Source organism: Daphnia carinata, chromosome 7 (assembly GCF_022539665.2).
Source record: "Daphnia carinata strain CSIRO-1 chromosome 7, CSIRO_AGI_Dcar_HiC_V3, whole genome shotgun sequence".
Lineage (NCBI taxonomy): Eukaryota > Metazoa > Arthropoda > Branchiopoda > Diplostraca > Daphniidae > Daphnia > Daphnia carinata.
This window is the reverse complement of record NC_081337.1, coordinates 2,554,843-2,572,499: the sequence shown is the minus strand read 5'-3', so window position 1 is coordinate 2,572,499 and position 17,657 is coordinate 2,554,843. Positions and strand designations below refer to the sequence as shown.

The 17,657-nt window shown below is 38.4% G+C and overlaps 2 protein-coding genes and 3 long non-coding RNA genes across 7 annotated transcripts; 2 read left to right on the top strand and 3 right to left on the bottom strand.

The window, feature by feature from the left end:
- The first annotated feature begins 162 nt into the window (after nucleotides 1-162).
- On the top strand, nucleotides 163-4,172 carry LOC130695453 (bumetanide-sensitive sodium-(potassium)-chloride cotransporter-like). Its single transcript, XM_057518589.1, is given in 21 exon segments — nucleotides 163-171; nucleotides 245-401; nucleotides 476-571; nucleotides 640-658; nucleotides 742-979; nucleotides 1,036-1,150; nucleotides 1,229-1,368; nucleotides 1,431-1,536; nucleotides 1,604-1,692; nucleotides 1,766-2,003; nucleotides 2,059-2,180; nucleotides 2,238-2,471; nucleotides 2,531-2,772; nucleotides 2,842-3,002; nucleotides 3,076-3,235; nucleotides 3,289-3,398; nucleotides 3,468-3,582; nucleotides 3,656-3,795; nucleotides 3,853-3,964; nucleotides 4,038-4,059; nucleotides 4,062-4,172. Coding segments are annotated over 21 exon segments (2,736 nt in total).
- Nucleotides 4,173-5,200: 1,028 nt separating this feature from the next.
- On the top strand, nucleotides 5,201-17,242 carry LOC130694559 (bumetanide-sensitive sodium-(potassium)-chloride cotransporter-like). Of its 2 annotated transcripts, none has more exons than XM_059496290.1 (23): nucleotides 5,201-5,408; nucleotides 5,471-5,656; nucleotides 5,773-6,030; nucleotides 6,106-6,271; nucleotides 6,340-6,435; nucleotides 6,518-6,536; nucleotides 6,613-6,850; nucleotides 6,929-7,043; nucleotides 7,113-7,252; nucleotides 14,230-14,335; nucleotides 14,447-14,535; nucleotides 14,614-14,851; nucleotides 14,906-15,027; nucleotides 15,082-15,217; nucleotides 15,293-15,504; nucleotides 15,564-15,805; nucleotides 15,883-16,043; nucleotides 16,110-16,242; nucleotides 16,295-16,404; nucleotides 16,474-16,588; nucleotides 16,657-16,796; nucleotides 16,851-16,965; nucleotides 17,040-17,242. In XM_059496290.1, exons 1-23 carry the CDS (start codon nucleotides 5,385-5,387, stop codon nucleotides 17,173-17,175), a joined length of 3,297 nt encoding a protein of 1,098 aa, XP_059352273.1. In that variant the 5' UTR covers nucleotides 5,201-5,384; the 3' UTR covers nucleotides 17,176-17,242. The 2 variants fall into 2 exon arrangements, with proteins under 2 accessions (XP_059352273.1, XP_057373614.1); XM_057517631.2 differs by lacking the exons at nucleotides 14,230-14,335; nucleotides 14,447-14,535; nucleotides 14,614-14,851; ... (9 more) ...; nucleotides 16,851-16,965; nucleotides 17,040-17,242 and adding exons at nucleotides 7,311-7,416; nucleotides 7,480-7,580; nucleotides 7,648-7,885; ... (9 more) ...; nucleotides 9,960-10,071; nucleotides 10,152-10,316.
- Nucleotides 6,499-10,100, bottom strand: LOC130694590 (uncharacterized). Of its 2 annotated transcripts, XR_009421453.1 has the most exons (4): nucleotides 10,016-10,100; nucleotides 8,667-8,812; nucleotides 6,899-7,009; nucleotides 6,499-6,837 (listed from the first exon to the last, which is right to left on the bottom strand). It is a non-coding gene; the product is annotated as an uncharacterized LOC130694590 (long non-coding RNA). The 2 variants fall into 2 exon arrangements; XR_009421452.1 differs by lacking the exon at nucleotides 8,667-8,812.
- LOC130694598 (uncharacterized) lies at nucleotides 10,607-10,835 on the bottom strand. Its single transcript, XR_009002089.2, has 2 exons — nucleotides 10,727-10,835; nucleotides 10,607-10,662 (listed from the first exon to the last, which is right to left on the bottom strand). It is a non-coding gene; the product is annotated as an uncharacterized LOC130694598 (long non-coding RNA).
- LOC130694605 (uncharacterized) lies at nucleotides 16,396-16,990 on the bottom strand. Its single transcript, XR_009002095.2, has 3 exons — nucleotides 16,910-16,990; nucleotides 16,630-16,730; nucleotides 16,396-16,568 (listed from the first exon to the last, which is right to left on the bottom strand). It is a non-coding gene; the product is annotated as an uncharacterized LOC130694605 (long non-coding RNA).
- Nucleotides 17,243-17,657: the final 415 nt, after the last annotated feature.

Below are 17,657 nucleotides of genomic sequence, written 5' to 3'. Positions count from 1 at the left end.
CAGGAAGCAGTCAGAGCAGGTGCAACTTCAGCTCTCCCAAGGCCTTTTGATCGAAAAACAAGTCATGATGCAACACCTCATATTGACAATTATCGAACGGGTTACAAAACACACCAGTCAGTGACCCGACCAACGTTACCGGAACTGTTGAATCCCAATGTAATGGCCACGGTATTACTATCCCAAGCTGCATATTCTCTGTCTTGTCCTTGCTGGGTGAAGTAATTATTTTCTTGGCGAACAGCAACCGACAGTACAGGATGGAGTTACAACACTTCACGATAATTCCATGCATAACAAATTTGGCTGGGTCGAAGGAGTCCTTATTCGAAACATGATGAGCATTTGGAGTGTTATGCTTTTCCTGAGACTGACACGGGTGGTTGGACAAGCAGGAATAGGTTACTGAATCATTAGTTTGGGAAAAAAAATTATAATTAAGACTATTGAGATCGAGCTTTTTCGTGTGCCATAGGTGAAACCTTAATTTTCATCGCAATTTCAACATTCATCACTTTGGTGACAGCTTTGTCCATGTCGGCTATCTCTACCAACGGAGAAATCGGCGGCGGTATGACCTAAATAGTACAAGAATCTTTCAAATATTCCTAGGTAATACTTTGTAACTTGAATATTTAGGTGGAACTTACTTTGTTATGTAAGTTACAAGAAATGAGACTTCTCCTATTCAGCTGCACGTGGAAATAAACGTTAAACTATTAAATCCACGCCACACTACAGGTCGAGAATATTGGGTCCAGAGTTTGGTGGTTCAATCGGAATCATCTTCGCCATCGCCAATACGATGGATTGCGGTCTTAATACAGTTGGATTTTCGCAATCATTGCGAGACATGATAAAAGAATACGGTGGGATAACTGTCATCCACGGAGGAACGAATGACGTTCGACTCATAGGCACCATCACTTTAATAGTCGTTTCTGCCGTCTGCGGTCTAGGAACTAAATATGAAACCAAGGTTAAACACCACAAAAAAAAAAACTTGATCTAACAATTCCAATATTACCTTAACAGATGAAGGACGTCATATTTGTCATTATGTTGGCGGCATTTACCAATTTTATTACTGGAAGCATCATGGGGCCATCTTCTGAGACCGAAGAAGCAAGGGGGTTTGTTGCATACAGCAGTAATGTTCCCGGAATAACGTATTAATTCTAATACAATTACAAAATATAAATGAATTTCTACAAACTTCTATTTACAGGCGATTTGCTTAGCGAAAACTGGGCACCTGGATATACCATTACTTCTGGTCAAATGCAAAATTTCATATCAGTATTTGCGGTTTACTTCCCATCCACCATTGGTATCCTAGCCGGAGCCAATGTTTCTGGAGAATTAAAAGTAAATGTCTTTGCATAATGTAAATGAGTTTCATAAAAAGACTTACTTTTGATTTCAAATAGAATCCCAATAAGGCTATTCCGAAAGGAACGATTTTATCTATCATTATTTGCAGCATCTCGTACGCCATAGTCGCAATCATTTGTGCTGCTACAGTTGCCCGTAGAGGTATGCCCGTCCTAATTTGATCTACAAAAGAAACAATGTCATTAAAAAATGCTTCCTTTTTTTATAGCAACTGGAATTGTTGAAGACCTGCACAATGGAACTAATCTGAACTGCACAATTAATGAATGTAATTACGGACTTTACCACGACTATCAGGTAAAACACGCAAGAAATAAAAGTGCCACCTTTTTCAATACCAAACTTGTAAATTTATCAAACACATAATTAGGCGATGGCTTTAGTTTCTGCCTTTGGTCCGCTCAATTACGTAGGATGTTTTGCCGCGACTTTAAGTTCTGCTCTATCGGATTTCGTTTCTTGCCCAGCTCTGCTCGAAGTCATCGTACACGATAACATTTACCCTTACTGGATGGTTGGTTTTCTTGGAAAGGCCTACGGGGCATCAAAAAAGCCATACCGTGCTTACGCCTTCACTTTTATCTTAGCTATGGCTTTCGTGCTTATCGGTAGATAGAAAATCAATTTGATGTTTTTGAATAAATTAATATTGATATTTTTCAGCTGAACTGAATGTGATTGCACTCATCAATTCCAATTTCTTCCTTGCTACGTTCGCAATGATGAATTTCTCGACGTTCCATGTCAGCTTAATTAAACCGATCGGATGGCGCCCGAATTTTAAGGTAATGAACTTCAATACAAAAAGAATTGGTGCTAAATTTAAATCTCCACATTTTCAGTATTACAATACTTGGCTGAGTCTGTTGACAGGACTTATGTCGATCGCTTGCATGATGCTTGTCAGTCTTCCCATAGGAATGATAACAATTGCCATCGTTCTATTTTTCTACTTAGTGGTTCTCTATCGAAGCCCAGGTAAAATTCAAATTTTTACTCATAAACTTCAATGCAATACTGAATTTTATCTCATTTGCAAGAATAATTCGCTCATGATCTGCGGTAACGTAGTCAAGGTAATTCCCCTTTTCTTTACTGATTTTACGCCACAACAAATTCTTATCTTTTTAAATAGGAAAAGCTAACATTTGAGGCGCGGTTAAAACTGCAACAGAAAGCTTATAGATACCTGCGGTTCACAAACATGAAGGGATTTTGTACTGTTGCAGATAACTCCGGTCTCCAAACAGGGACAGCTGCAATGCTTGGCCTTGCGGGCGTAGGCAAAGTCAAACCCAACATCCTGCTGATGGGGTATAAAAATAACTGGTCAACCTGCGACAGAAATTCATTGGATCAATATTTGCTGACAATACAGTAAGTTATTACGGAATTGATCGAGATGGAATGTATAGGTGATACGCTTACGCTGAGCGTCTTTTGCAGTACGGGATTCGAAATGCATGTGGCAGTGGCTATCCTTCGTCTTAAAGAGGGATTAGACTGCTCAGGAATCGTGGCTGATATCGACGAACTCATTTCGCAAACTCCTAGTAAAAAAGTTATAGACAAAAAAGAAAAGACAACAGAAACCTCTGTGGTAACAGGTGAATAATTAAATGACTTAAATTATCCTAGAGGAAAGGAATTGTAACTTCTTTGCCCATCCTTAACACTTAGCAAACCTACCTAAAATTATTGAGACTTCAACTGAATCTATCGCGGTTCAAATAGAAATCTCTCCAGTGAAAGAACCAAAGAAAGAAAAAAAAGCTAAGGACAAAAAAACTAAAGACAAAAAGGCTAAGAATAAAAAGGCAGAAGAAAATATCGCTCTAAGGTGCGTAACTTTTCACATTATTTTCGCAACCTTTCATGGTTTCAATTTTACAGGGATATTGTCGGAAATCCACTTCCTAAGAGCGTATTAAACAGTATCACCTTTTTCCAGAGAAAGCAGAAAAAAGATACCATTGATGTTTGGTGGCTAAGCGATGATGGAGGTCATCAAAACACTGAAAATAACTGATAGTATTTTCAATTCAATTTCCTTCGTCACATCATTTAACTAGGATTGACACTTCTGCTACCAGTCATCATAAACAGCCGATCAAATTGGTCTGAAACAAAACTGCGCATTTTCTGTACGGCGTCTGGTGTTCACGAACTAGAAAAAGAACAGATCGGGTTGGATTTTTTTTTCAAATTAATAAATTAAGCTTGCGATTACACTTTACCAGTTTTTTTCCGAATTATCTAGGATGACAATGTTGCTGTCGAAATTCCGGATTGATTACTCTGATCTTGTGATTATTACTGACGTGGATGAACCTCCCAAAAGCAAAACAAAAAAGTGGTTCGATGGCTTAATTCGACCATTTTTACAATCAGGAACTAACGGTACGCTCTTTATTAAATAATTCTTAGTGGTTGTTTTACGTCTTTAAAATATTGAAGAGCCTCACGTAACGGACAGCGAACTCGAGACTTTCCAATATAAAACGGATCGTTACCTGAGATTACGGGAATTACTTTTAGACCATTCATCCGATTCCAATTTGGTTTTCATGTAAGGAATTTGACTTCATTCATCTAACAGAATAAAAATTTTTAATTATACTTTATCTTAAAAATTAAATAAGGACCTTACCCGTAACACGAAAAGAAGCTCCAGTGCCCCATTGTACATGGCTTGGTTGGAGGCACTTACAGCAAATATGCCACCATTCGTGCTCGTTCGCGGGAATCAAACTTCAGTTTTAACATTTTACTCTTGAAATATCCTTGTCAAAAAGTCCTGCGCTAATACTACTGACGTTCGTTTACATAGCAAACTTTCGAGTTCTTTCTCCAAATGGAGAAAGAGTTCTATGCTTTATATAAGTACAAAACACATTAGCTTGAATAAAATCAACTAACTTTTACTTGAATCGTTGTTCGTTTACCTTCGGGCACTTGATGCGATATCCGCCTTACGAAGAGGCTCCTGTCAACACAGAAGTAATATTGAGTTTTAAAAAACAAACAGAATAAATATACGGTCAATGTACGTTTAAATTATTAATCTGTACCTTGATGTCGTCGATGAGAGTTCTTTCTTCAGTAGCGATAATATAAAAGAGTTTGCCACTATTGTGCTTCGTCGGTTCATCGTTTACTTGGCATTTCACACAAGCCATGGAGAACACAGCTACTTGTCCAGAATTAGTTATTACGGATTGCCACGCCGTATTGCAGTACAATAAGTACAGCTAACACGTTGTATTGTCCATTAACGATTTTTCTCTCAGAACGCGTTTTACTACTTCCGATTCCGAGCACAAAAGCACCTACTGGACATCACTGCAAACGGGAAGAGAATTTCCGTTAAATCACTAGGCACTTACATCCCTTTCTAAAATATCACATTCGACTGACGTAGAAACGTCGTAGCCAAAGGGCCACCCGTACAAATGACGTGCAACGTTAGATCAGTTTCGTGACACAACAGTTCAATCAAACCCCATTTTAATGATTAACAATTTTGGATTCCATGTTCGATTTCGCATTTTTTGTTAAATAGGACGTCATCGCTCTTTGACGTTAACCACTTCAGCTCTTTCGATCAAACAAACATTTATTCTAGATTCTCTTCGTGCGTTGTTTGCCAAGGAGATGTCGATCCTTCATTAAGTTTGTTTACTGCTGACAGTGCGTCAAAAAGATTAGTTTTAAAATTCTAAGCACGGCGAAACGGAATACGTTTCCGTGATTTGCGTCAGTGCTGAAGTCATATAAACCCTCATGTTTTAAGGAATGGATCACATTAGGAACGATCACTTGTCCGACGGATGACAAAAATGCAGACGAAATTCGGCAGCGTGTGAAAATACCCACAAACAAAACGAAATTTTGGAGCAATTTCGCTAGCTACTACAATCCATTTGTTTTTCTTTTAATCTACTGGCATTTGATTTTGTTCAACCATTGTAGCAGACCAAAGGAACACAATGGATAATCCAGCATTCGAAAACGTGAGTGATAATAGAGTGAAAACAAAAACTTACCTCAATGTAAAGTATATTGCAATCGAAAGTCAACAGAGAGTGACGGATCGACTAAGGCAAATGCGAACACAACGCTTGATGTGCCTAGCACACCAACTAATGCTGCTCGGGTTCGGAAGTTAACTCCTAAAATTAATGTGATACATTATCAAAAGAGCCAAACAGATCTTTTACCAACATTACATGAAATACCAACCGCAACCGAAAACGAACAGGTAAACGTTTCGATCCAAATATCAACAATCCGCGCCAAGCCTTTAACAATAGAAATTCAGTTATTTTCTTATTAAACCTAAAAACCTACATTATTTAATACCTTTACTTACTATAGGAACAAAGGCCATTGGGGCACAACAACGGAATCAACCCCGAACATGCTGGAACATCTGCTTTCATTCAAAAAGGAATAGCTTCGGCTGCTTCGTTTCGCAAATTGGTGCGAAATATGAGTCGCGATGTCATGCCCAGTATTGACAACTATCGTTTGTCGTATCAAAGACAAACATCAGCCCGACCGAGCTTACACGAGCTATGTAATCCTGAAGCTGCAGTTGTCAACGAAGAAGTGCTACTGGATGATTTGAACGATGTAATTAATAATTACGCATTAATTAAATTATTTTCTATTGAACTGATGTAAACAATATTCTCAATACTTTGTCAGACACCAACGGTAGAGGGTCCAAAAAAAATTGAAGCTGTAGAAGAAGCCGTGGTAGAGAAGGTCAAATTCGGTTGGATAGAAGGCGTTTTGATCCGCAATATGATGAGTATCTGGGGGGTGATGCTTTTTCTGAGACTGTCATGGGTGGTAGCCCAAGCAGGAATAGGTAATTAACTTTCCTCATTTGCTGAAAAGTAACCCACTTTGCATACCTAACTATTGTTTCTCAAAAAGCTGAAACCTTGGTGATTATCGCTATTTCTACTTTTATTACCTTGGTAACTGCCTTATCCATGTCTGCCATCTCAACCAACGGAGAAATCGGTGGAGGTAAAACAACGTTAATTTGTTCTGCCAATTAACTTCTCAGATTCTCATCGTAGCAATGTATACGTTTTCACTTTATATTCAGGTGGTACCTACTTCGTGATGTAAGTTACTTAACCCATCTAGGGTTTTAGCTATTAAAAGAAAAGTTGAAAATAGGACATACTTTGAGTAATTTAGGTCGAGAGTGTTGGGTCCGGAATTAGGCGGTTCAATCGGCATCATCTTTACCATCGCCAACGCAATGGACTGCGCCCTCAATATAGTTGGTTTTGCTCAGACCGTTCTGGACATGATGAAAGAATACGGTGGGTACATCATCTTCGATGGAGCCCTCAACGACATCCGCGTCGTCGGCACCCTGACAACAATATTTACATGTGCAGTTTGCGGCCTTGGACCCTACTATGAAACAAAAGTATTACGTTACATGTTACTGTAATTCTAAACTAATCAGCCCACAAACCTGTCTCTTTCACAACTTCGGGCATGCTAGATGAAGAACATTATGATCGTTATCATGATGGTTTCCTTAACAAACTTTGTTGTCGGCAGCATCAGAGGTCCCGAGAACGAACTAGAAGAAGCAAAAGGATTCATTGGTTACAGTGGTACTGTGTGAACATTAGAAAATTAATGCTAATAATAATAGTACAAATTCGACCATATTTTTCCTACAGTCGATACACTTAACGAAAATTGGAAATCTGCCTACTTCGTCACAGACGGTCAGATGCAGAATTTTATTTCCGTCTTTTCGGTTTACTTCCCAGCAAGTATCGGCATTCTTGCTGGAGCAAACGTGTCCGGTGACTTAAAGGTTCGCAAATTCTTTTGAATCAAAAGCGCAATACTTAAAAACTTCATCTACAACTTAGAACCCGAATTCAGCTATTCCTAAAGGAACGATTTTAGCCATCATACTTTGCAGTGTTGTGTACGCTGGAGTAGCCATAATTTGCGGTGCAACAATGGTGCGACAAGGTGACACATTCTTTGGAATATTCTTAAGAAAATGTCAGTGTAATTAAATTAAAAATTTTTTAGCTACTGGGAGTGTCATTGATTTGGCCAATGGAACAAGTTTACATTGTTCTACTTTGTTGAATGGCACAAACTGCACAAGTGGACTTAATTATGATTATCAGGTAAATGACGTCATTAGATCGCGCGATTCAAACGTATCTAAGTACCCTCCCTTACTAAACAAAACAGGCGATGTCTTTGGTCTCTGCGTTTGCTCCACTTAACTATTTGGGATGCATCTCCGCTACAATGAGTACGGCTCTGTCAGACTTCGTTTCCTGCCCGGCTCTGCTCGAAGCCATCGCAGCTGACAATATCTATCCTTACTGGATGATTGGTTTCTTTGGAAAAACATGCGGGAAATCAAAGCAGCCACTGCGCGCAATCACCTTCACTTTCCTTTTGACTTTGGCTTTCGTACTTATAGGTAAACATCAATTAATAGCAAAAAGAGTTCTATTCACCTACGTTATGCCTTGACGCCCGTTTTTAGCCAAATTAGATACGATAGCATTGTTGATCTCGGATTTCTTCCTCGCCACATTTGCCCTCATGAATTTTTCAACTTTTCACATCAGCTTGGTCAAACCAATCGGATGGCGTCCAACTTTTAAGGTAAACAAACATCTAACTTTACTTCAACACAAGACCACGCACGCTAAAGGGGATTTCGAATTTAGTACTACAACACCTGGCTGAGTCTTTTGACGGGCCTTCTGTCTATCGCTTCCATAATCCTCATGAGTCTCCCCATTGCAGTGATCACAATCGCTATCGTCCTATTTTTCTATCTGTTGGTACTTTACCGCAAACCAGGTAAATCACTCACAAAACAATGGGGATACAAAAATTAACACATTACGCTTTCTTTACTAGAGGTTAATTGGGGATCATCTACTCAAGCGCAGACATATAGGGCCGCGCTGTCAAGCATTCAACAACTTGTTCATATTGAAGAACATGTCAAGAACTACCGGCCACAAATCTTAGTCCTAACAGGACTTCCCAATACCCGCCCTGCTTTAGTCGATTTCGCCTACCTAATTTGTAAGAATAATTCGCTGATGATCTGCGGGAACATCGTCCAAGTAACCGACATTTCCCTTTACTTTTTTTTAAGATAAGGAGTAAAAATCTTTTCGCATTTGCAACAGGAAAAGCTAACGTACAATATGCGTTCAAAGCTGCAACAAAAGGCTTATAGGTACCTGCGGTTCACGAACATCAAAGGATTTTGTGTCGTCGCGGATAATTCGAATCTACATTCGGGTGTGACTGCAATGCTCGGCCTCTCAGGAGTAGGCAAAGTCCATCCCAACATCCTCATGATGGGATACAAAAATGATTGGGCAACCTGTGAAGGAAATTCATTAGATCAATACGTATTGGCTATCACGTAAGCTTATAATGCAATATGATATGAAAACTTCACTAAACTAAATTATTTTACGCATTTCAGGGCTGGTTTTGAAATGAACGTGGCAGTCACTATTCTTCGCAATAAAGAAGGACTAGATTGTACAGAAATATTGGCCGATATCGACGACTTTATCCTGAATAAAAATGCTCCTGGAAAAACGTCATCGTTCGACAGCACAGCCGACCAATGCAATAACTCAATATCTACTTCAAGTTCCAACTTATCAGCTTTCCCAATTTCGAATCCAACAGGATGTAAAAGACAACTAATTTGTGATTTATACTCGCAGAAAGATATCGTTATTCTCCTTTTTTTAATTCGCCAGTTAGCCCCATGAGCAGCGTGGATTCTGTAGACGAATCCCAGTCAACAGCCGACACCGAAGGAAGGCGTGCTGTGGTGCTCGGTGTCACGAAAAACAAGCAAAGCAAGAAAAAGAAGAAGCAGGCTATCACATTCAGGTATTCTTAATGCCCTATTTTTTGTTTCCATAACAGGATTTCAAAATATACTTTATTATGATAGGGACCCCGAAGGAAATGAGCTGCCAAAAAGCGTAATGAACAAGATAATCCTATTCCAGAAAAAACAGAACAAAGACACTATTGATGTTTGGTGGCTAAGCGATGATGGAGGTTTGGTTTCAGTCAATTGTTTTAAAAAGTGTTTTCTAATTCATTCTATACCATTATACTGATTTGATAAGGTTTGACATTGTTATTGCCAGTCCTTATCAACAGTAGATCAAATTGGTCAGAAACTAAACTGCGCATTTTCTGCACGGCTTCTGGTGTCGAAGAACTTGAAAAAGAACACAAGGGGTTGGTCTTACTATCACATCTTACATAATTTTTTAATTATCTCTCAATTTCAAAAATTTAGGATGGCAGTTTTACTTTCAAAATTCCGAATAGATTACTCTGATCTTGTGATCATTAGTTATACGAATACTGCCCCCAAAAGCAAAACCAAGACGTGGTTTGATGGAATAATTCGACCTTTTTTACAACCACGGACTAACGGTTTGATCTTTACTTAATCCACCCTCCCCACAACTGATTAATAGCTCTAATACTATTAGGACCTCACATAAAGCAGGCGGAATTCGAAGCTTACCAATATAAAACCGATCGTTACCTGAGATTACGAGAGTTACTCCTGGATCACTCTTCGGATTCCAACTTGGTTGTTATGTAATGATGCGTTTTAAAATTTTACTTCCGACTGTCGTTAACAAACAATGAGTTTCGTATTTTAACTGTTCAAAAACTAGGACCTTACCCATTCCTCGAAAAGGAGCTTGCAGCGCACCATTGTACATGGCTTGGTTGGAAGCACTGACAGCAAATATGCCACCTTTCCTGCTAGTACGAGGAAATCAAACGTCCGTTTTGACATTTTACTCCTAAACGGGTTAACTGAATAGTCAATAAGGTTCTTAATCTCGTTTCAAATAAAATCCTACTTCGAACGACTTATGTCGACCAAGTATATAATTTTGTTTACCTCATGAAAAATTTTTGTAACACCATCACGACGAGAAAGCGGCTATATATTCAAACATCTAAACGTGATCCTGTTATGACGTACACCAACCCTAAAATAGTTTAAGGGGCATCAATTTAAAATATAAAAAAATTATTACTTCAATGGTTTTTTTCTGTACACTTTGGCATTGATAGCACTTGATCCCTTTCCTCTCTAGCAGCTCTATGGGATGAAATGAAGTTCCATTTGGTTATGCACATCAACTGCAATTCAGCTTTGAATCCCTTGTTTTGCCACTATTGGTAAAAAAAAAAACTAGATGAGGAGACTTGCAACCAAGACAATATTTGTTCTTTATACTAGGAATTTATCTCTTCAGCAAATGCCACAGGCTTCAGCCTTTACAAATTGAGTATCAAGGTTCGTGTGTAGAACATGATGGCTTCTTAATTGGTGTAGACTTGGATAAGAACAATCAAAAACTTTAAACGAAGTTCCTTGAATTTAATGACAGTCTATTATATACCTTTGATTTGGTAACCAAGAGTTTTGATTTTAATTTAAGATCATATTTGGAATGCAGTCTTCATCTTTGCAATCCTGTAAGTTGGTCGTTTGTTCAAAATTTGCACACCTTGACTGTAAAAATAAGCATGGGAATACAGTAAAACGTAAATGAAGTCAAGTGCTTTCAAATATCTTACGCGTATGCACTGCTTAAAACAAAAATGTTTCGATTTCTCAAATTGCATTGGTTCCACAGATTTAGGCAGATTAATTGTTGGACTAACCTGATATCTCCAACACACAGAATAACATCCAGACCTTAATACGATTAGCCTTTCACCCCAGCCGTGATGGCGGCCGACAGTCGAAATCCCTCACTATCAATCGATTAATCTGGACAGATAGGACTAAAATCGATAGTTGAAACAGAGCCATCTAGCGGAGTTTGGTTTTTTTAAAAAGGTTATTTTTAATGCAAGGTCCATGATAATGGTTCGATTTCAATCCATGTCATTAAGAGAAAGAACATGCTTTTCTCACCCTCGCTTTTAAATTCCTAGATGATTCGTTTCTTTTCGGCAATTATATAGCGTAGCTATTAAGCTGGTATATTTTCGTTGCTGGGGAAAACCGGCTTGGTAACTAACGAGCAAAATGAAAAGATTAGAAAAGTCAAGCGAACATCCAATACCTTACGTTACTGCTATCAGAATACACTGCATGTGTTCTCGTAAACTGTGTTATGAGCTACCAGGAAATCATTTTCAGTTTACAAAATTACAAATGAATTTAGTATAAATTTTAAGTTACCTTTCTCAGCAACACATTATTATAAATTTCCCGCAGATTTTTCTTTAGTAGCACTAAGTAAACAAAATATGATTTCAAAGGTACGATCACAAAGGTAATAGGACAAGGAATATGTATAGATTTAGATAAAGATCTCTTCATCTTACGTCACTTTTGGCCTATTTAATGAACTTTGATAGGAGTTTCTATCTATTACTTTGACTTTGTAAAGTACTATTCCCCATACATACATCCATACATTGGAAAACAAGACACTCTTAAGGAAAATTTGAAGAGGACTAAAGCTCTCATCCACACTTAAAGGCAACACTAATTATCGAGATATGCAGTGTCTCTAGATTTTTCTCTTGGTTCGGAAACGTTGTGGCTATTTTTTAACATTAAATTTCATTCAAATCAGGCCTACTACAACATGGATGAGGAGTTGAAAGACACTATGCGGAAATTATCTACCGAGGTAATTTGGCACATTTGTAACAAACAATTTAATTATCTAGATTTATACAGCATGTATACCTGATCCTTTTGCTGATCAATAGCTTTTTAGAATAACTTCGTCATGTTAAAATGTGATGGTACTCGTACGTTACATAACAATGACGCGAATTATTGAATTCCGTCATCACCTCTGAAAGCAATAAAAGCCTGCAAAGAACAAACAATTAAAAGCTATATCACGATTTAGGTCAATGTGCGAATAAACCGGATTTTTTTGTGAGATAGAAAGTTAAATAAAACTTTAACAGATAACCTTTTAAATACCTTATCTGTAAATAGTTAATCCATACCCCAAAGCCTTGATTTGATGAGAGTAATGACAAGAGTAATGACATCAGTCAGTACATATAATAATCGCGTTCTTACGCCAGGAAAGAAGAAACAAGCCAGTGCGAAAACCAGTAGGCGAGGGCCCACACCGTCGGATCACACTGTCTACAATTACATCTGGTGTAATCATGGATACGAGCGATTTGATCTCTGTAAGAACTAGAAATTTTCGATTAAAACAAATTAGTCGAAATCTGTGCTTAATATTTATTATTTTACCGTAACGATTGTAGGAGCCGAAGAGAAGTGGCGAAAACGTCCCGTCAGATTACGGAGAAGTCGGAGCAAGTTCAACCTTGAGTTTTCCCAAAATCACGGATCGCAAGATAAGTCATGATGCCACCCCTCACATTGACAACTACAGAGCAGGATACAAGAGTCAATACTCGCTGACTCGACCAACACTGACCGATCAATTTAATCAAAACGGGAATGTCGCGGTATTATTTTGAAATGCAATGCATTCTCATGTTTAGTTCTTACATGGCGAATTCAATAACTTTTGTCACGATCAGCAATTGGTAGACGAGGATGGAGCTACAGCATACCATGATAATTCCACGCGTGACAAATTTGGCTGGATTGAAGGTGTACTAATTCGCAATATGATGAGCATTTGGGGTGTCATGCTCTTCCTGAGATTGACATGGGTGGTTGGGGAAGCAGGAATAGGTAATTAACTTTCATTATTTGGTAACAATAATGATTAAGCCTATTGAAATCGCGCTCATTAGGTGAAACTCTAATTATCATCGCAATTTCAACATTCATCACCTTGGTGACGGCTTTGTCCATGTCCGCCATCTCAACCAACGGAGAAATCGGCGGGGGTATAACCTAAATATTTCAAAGGTCTTTCAGCTATTCTCAAGTAACACTTTATAATACGATTTTTAGGTGGAACTTACTTTGTCATGTAAGTTATACCAAATTAAACGTCATTTTTCAAACTACCTTTGGAAAACAATAGCTTAGATGTTGCCTTCCTGCAACACCGCAGGTCTAGAGTACTTGGTCCCGAGTTTGGCGGTTCAATTGGTATCATCTTCGCCATCGCCAATGCTATGGATTGCTCCCTCAATGTAGTTGGTTTCGCGCACTCCGTGCAGGACATGATGAAAGAGTACGGTGGGGTAATTATCGTTGATGGAGGAATCAACGATATTCGAATTATCGGCACCATCACTCTGCTATTCATCTCAGCCATCTGCGGTCTTGGAGCTAAATATGAAACCAAAGTAAAATAATTATTTAAATAATAAATTTTAAAAACCATAAAAATGTAAATTACATAAACAGATGAAGGATGTTATGTTCGTCATTATGTTGGCGGCATTTACCAATTTTATAACTGGAAGCATCATGGGGCCAACTTCCGAGACCGAAGAAGCAAGGGGATTCATTGGATACAGCAGTAACGTCCACACAATTATCCTATTTTTCCAACAACAAAAAAGACATTTAAATATAAAAAAATATTTCACAAATTTCTAATTGCAGTCGATTTGCTGAACGAAAATTGGAAACCGGGATATGCCATCACCAGCGGTCAAGTTCAAAATTTCATTACAGTTTTTTCAGTTTATTTTCCAGCCAGTATTGGTATTCTTGCTGGAGCCAACGTTTCCGGGGATTTAAAGGTAAACGCATTCGTTTTAAAAGTTCAAATCTTCAAGTAGATATGCAAAACTAAACGAATTATTTTGAATTTCGCACAGGATCCCAATAAGGCTATTCCTAAAGGAACAATTCTGGCTATCATTATTTGCAGCATCTCGTACGCTGGAGTTGCAATCATCTGTGCGGCCACGGTTGTTCGTGCAGGTATAAACCGCCGTTATTTTATACCGTGACGTATAAATAACATCTTTTCGTTTCGAAATTGAATTAGCCATAAATAATAATTGAATCTCAATACAAATCGATAATTTTCAGCAACTGGTAACGTTGAGGATCTGCATAATGGAACTAATCTGAACTGCACAATTAACGAATGTAATTACGGACTTTATTACGACTATCAGGTAAAAACATGTGGGAAAGAAAAGTGTTGCCTTTTTCTACGTTCAAAACTACTAACTTGTTACAATTCATCAAATTAGGCAATGACTTTGGTTTCTGCTTTCGCTCCGCTCAATTATGTGGGGTGTTTTGCGGCGACTTTAAGTTCTGCTCTGTCGGAGTTTGTCTCCTGTCCAGCACTACTCGAAGTAATCGCGGCTGATAAGCTTTACCCTTACTGGATGGTTGGGGTTTTAGGAAAAGGCTACGGCCCATCAAAAACGCCATATCGAGCTTATGTTTTTACTTTTCTCTTGTCTATGGCTTTCGTGCTAATAGGTAGGCAGGAATTTTTAAAATATTAATCAATTGACTAATAATATTATGCTTCAGCTGAACTGGACATGATTGCGCTGCTCATCTCCAATTTCTTCCTCGCTACGTTTGCCCTCATCAATTTTTCTACTTTTCACATCAGTTTGGTGAAGCCAATTGGATGGCGACCAACCTTTAAGGTAATTTGGCTGGAAAACTGTAAAGAGTGCTACATTAAATTTTCAAATCAACAGTATTACAATACGTGGTTGAGTCTGTTAACGGGAGTTATGTCGATTGGTTGCATGATGCTTATAAGTCTTCCTACAGCAATGATAACAATAGCCATCGTCCTATTTTTCTACTTGGTGGTTCTTTATCGAAGCCCAGGTAAAACCCACAGCTTCATTTTTTAAATTTCATACAATGCTAACCAATTATAAAATTTAATGCCATCTATCGAAGAGGTAAACTGGGGATCGTCTACCCAAGCGCAGACCTACCGGGCAGCGTTAACCAGCATTCAACAACTTGTGCACATAGAGGAACACGTTAAAAATTACAGGCCACAAATTTTAGTTCTAACTGGACTTCCCAATACTCGCCCTGCGTTGGTTGATTTCGCTTATCTCATTTGCAAGAATAATTCGCTCATGATCTGCGGCAATGTTGTCGAGGTAATTTCCCTATTCTTTACTGATTTTGCGCCACAACAAATTCTTATCTTTTAAAATAGGAAAAGCTAACGTACGAAGCGCGTTTAAAACTGCAACAGAAAGCTTATAGATACCTGCGGTTCACAAACATCAAAGGATTTTGTACCGTTGCAGATAACTCCGATCTCCAAACAGGGACGCCTGCGATGCTTGGCCTCGCAGGAATAGGCAAAGTCAAACCCAACATTCTAATGATGGGTTACAAAAACGATTGGACAACATGTGATCGGAATTCCTTGGATCAATACGTGATGACTATACAGTAAGTTATTGATGGCTCAAACGAGATAGAAATGTATAACGTTTAGGTTTTACACTTACGTTGAACGTTTACTTCAGTACGGGATTCGAGATGCAAGTGGCCGTGGCTATCCTTCGTCTCAAAGAGGGATTGGACTGTACGGATATTGTGGCTGATTTTGACGATCTCATTCCGCAACCGCCTATTAAAAAGGTTAAAAACAAGAAAAATAAATCAAAAGATACTTCCATTGTAGCTGGTAAGTTATTGAATAACCGAGACCATCATACGATTAATATATTCGCTCATTCCTTTACCTTCAAAGAGACATCAACTATACCTACAATTGAGCCTTCGACAGAGTGTACCGCAGTCCATATCGAAATCCGACCTGTAAACATTACCAAGAAAGACAAAAAGACAAAAAATAAAAAGCCAGAAGAGAAAATCACCCTACGGTATGGAACCTTTCATATCATAATGACGATCTTTCAGCATTTCATTCTACAGGGATGTTGCTGGGAATCCACTGCCAAAGAGCGTGCTGAACAGTATCGTCTTGTTCCAGAGAAAGCAGAAAAAAGACACCATCGACGTTTGGTGGCTAAGCGATGATGGAGGTAGTCAAAGCACTGAAATTAACTGCTAGTATTTTCAATTCACTTTCCTTCGCTACATCCATTCACTAGGATTGACACTTCTGCTGCCCGTTATCATAAACAGCCGATCCAATTGGTCTGAAACTAAATTGCGCATCTTCTGTACGGCATCCGGGGTCCACGAACTAGAAAGGGAACAGATCGGGTTAGTTTGACTGTTAAAACAATTACGAATACTAATTTAACTTGGCCGTTTTCATTCAAATTATCAAGGATGGCAATGTTGCTATCGAAATTCCGGATTGATTATTCTGATCTCGTGATTATTACGGACGTGGATGAACCTCCTAAAAGCAAAACAAAGAAGTGGTTCGATGGCTTAATCCGGCCACTTTTACAAACGGGAATTAACGGTATGTTCTTCACTGAATAAGATTTAGTGATTGTTTCACGTTTTTGAACTTAAGAGGGACTTCAATTAACGGACGGAGAGCTTGAAGCTTTCCAATATAAAACGGATCGTTACCTGCGATTACGGGAATTACTTTTAGACCATTCATCAGACTCGAATTTGGTTTTCATGTAAGAAATTTTGATTTCACTGGCCTAAAAGAATAACAATTGCTAATCACATTTGATTTTTAAAATTAAATAAGGACCTTACCCGTAACTCGAAAAGGAGCCTTCAGTGCCCCACTGTACATGGCTTGGTTGGAGGCACTTACAGCAAATATGCCACCATTCGTGCTCATTCGCGGGAATCAAACATCCGTTTTGACATTTTATTCTTAAAAATGTTCATGTGAAAAAAGCTCTGCGCTTATAATATTCACTGTCGTTACACGGCAGATTCGCGTATTCTTCTTCATAACTGGGAAAGACGTTCTACATCTATGATTAATAAAAGTACGAAGTACATTAGTTTGAATAAAACGTGATAAACAAATGAAATTTACTAAAATCGTTCCTCATTTGAGAGGTACTACGTGCAAATTGAAGCCAGGATGCAAGATGAAACATGCTGACATTTAGAAAGTTGATTCAGTTAAAAATTACAGTTGAAGCATGGGAGAATATTTCGTTCCGAAAACATGTAAATTACTTTCTTAGACATGAAATTCATTGGGCGTATTTTCAACGTAAAGCTTTGAATTGACTTCACGGATATGTCAAGTGGATAATCAGGTAGACGGATGCAATAGTTTCCCAGGGAGTTCAACTTATGATATGCTCAACAAATAAGCGAACTGATAACCTCACAGCGATTTCAGTTT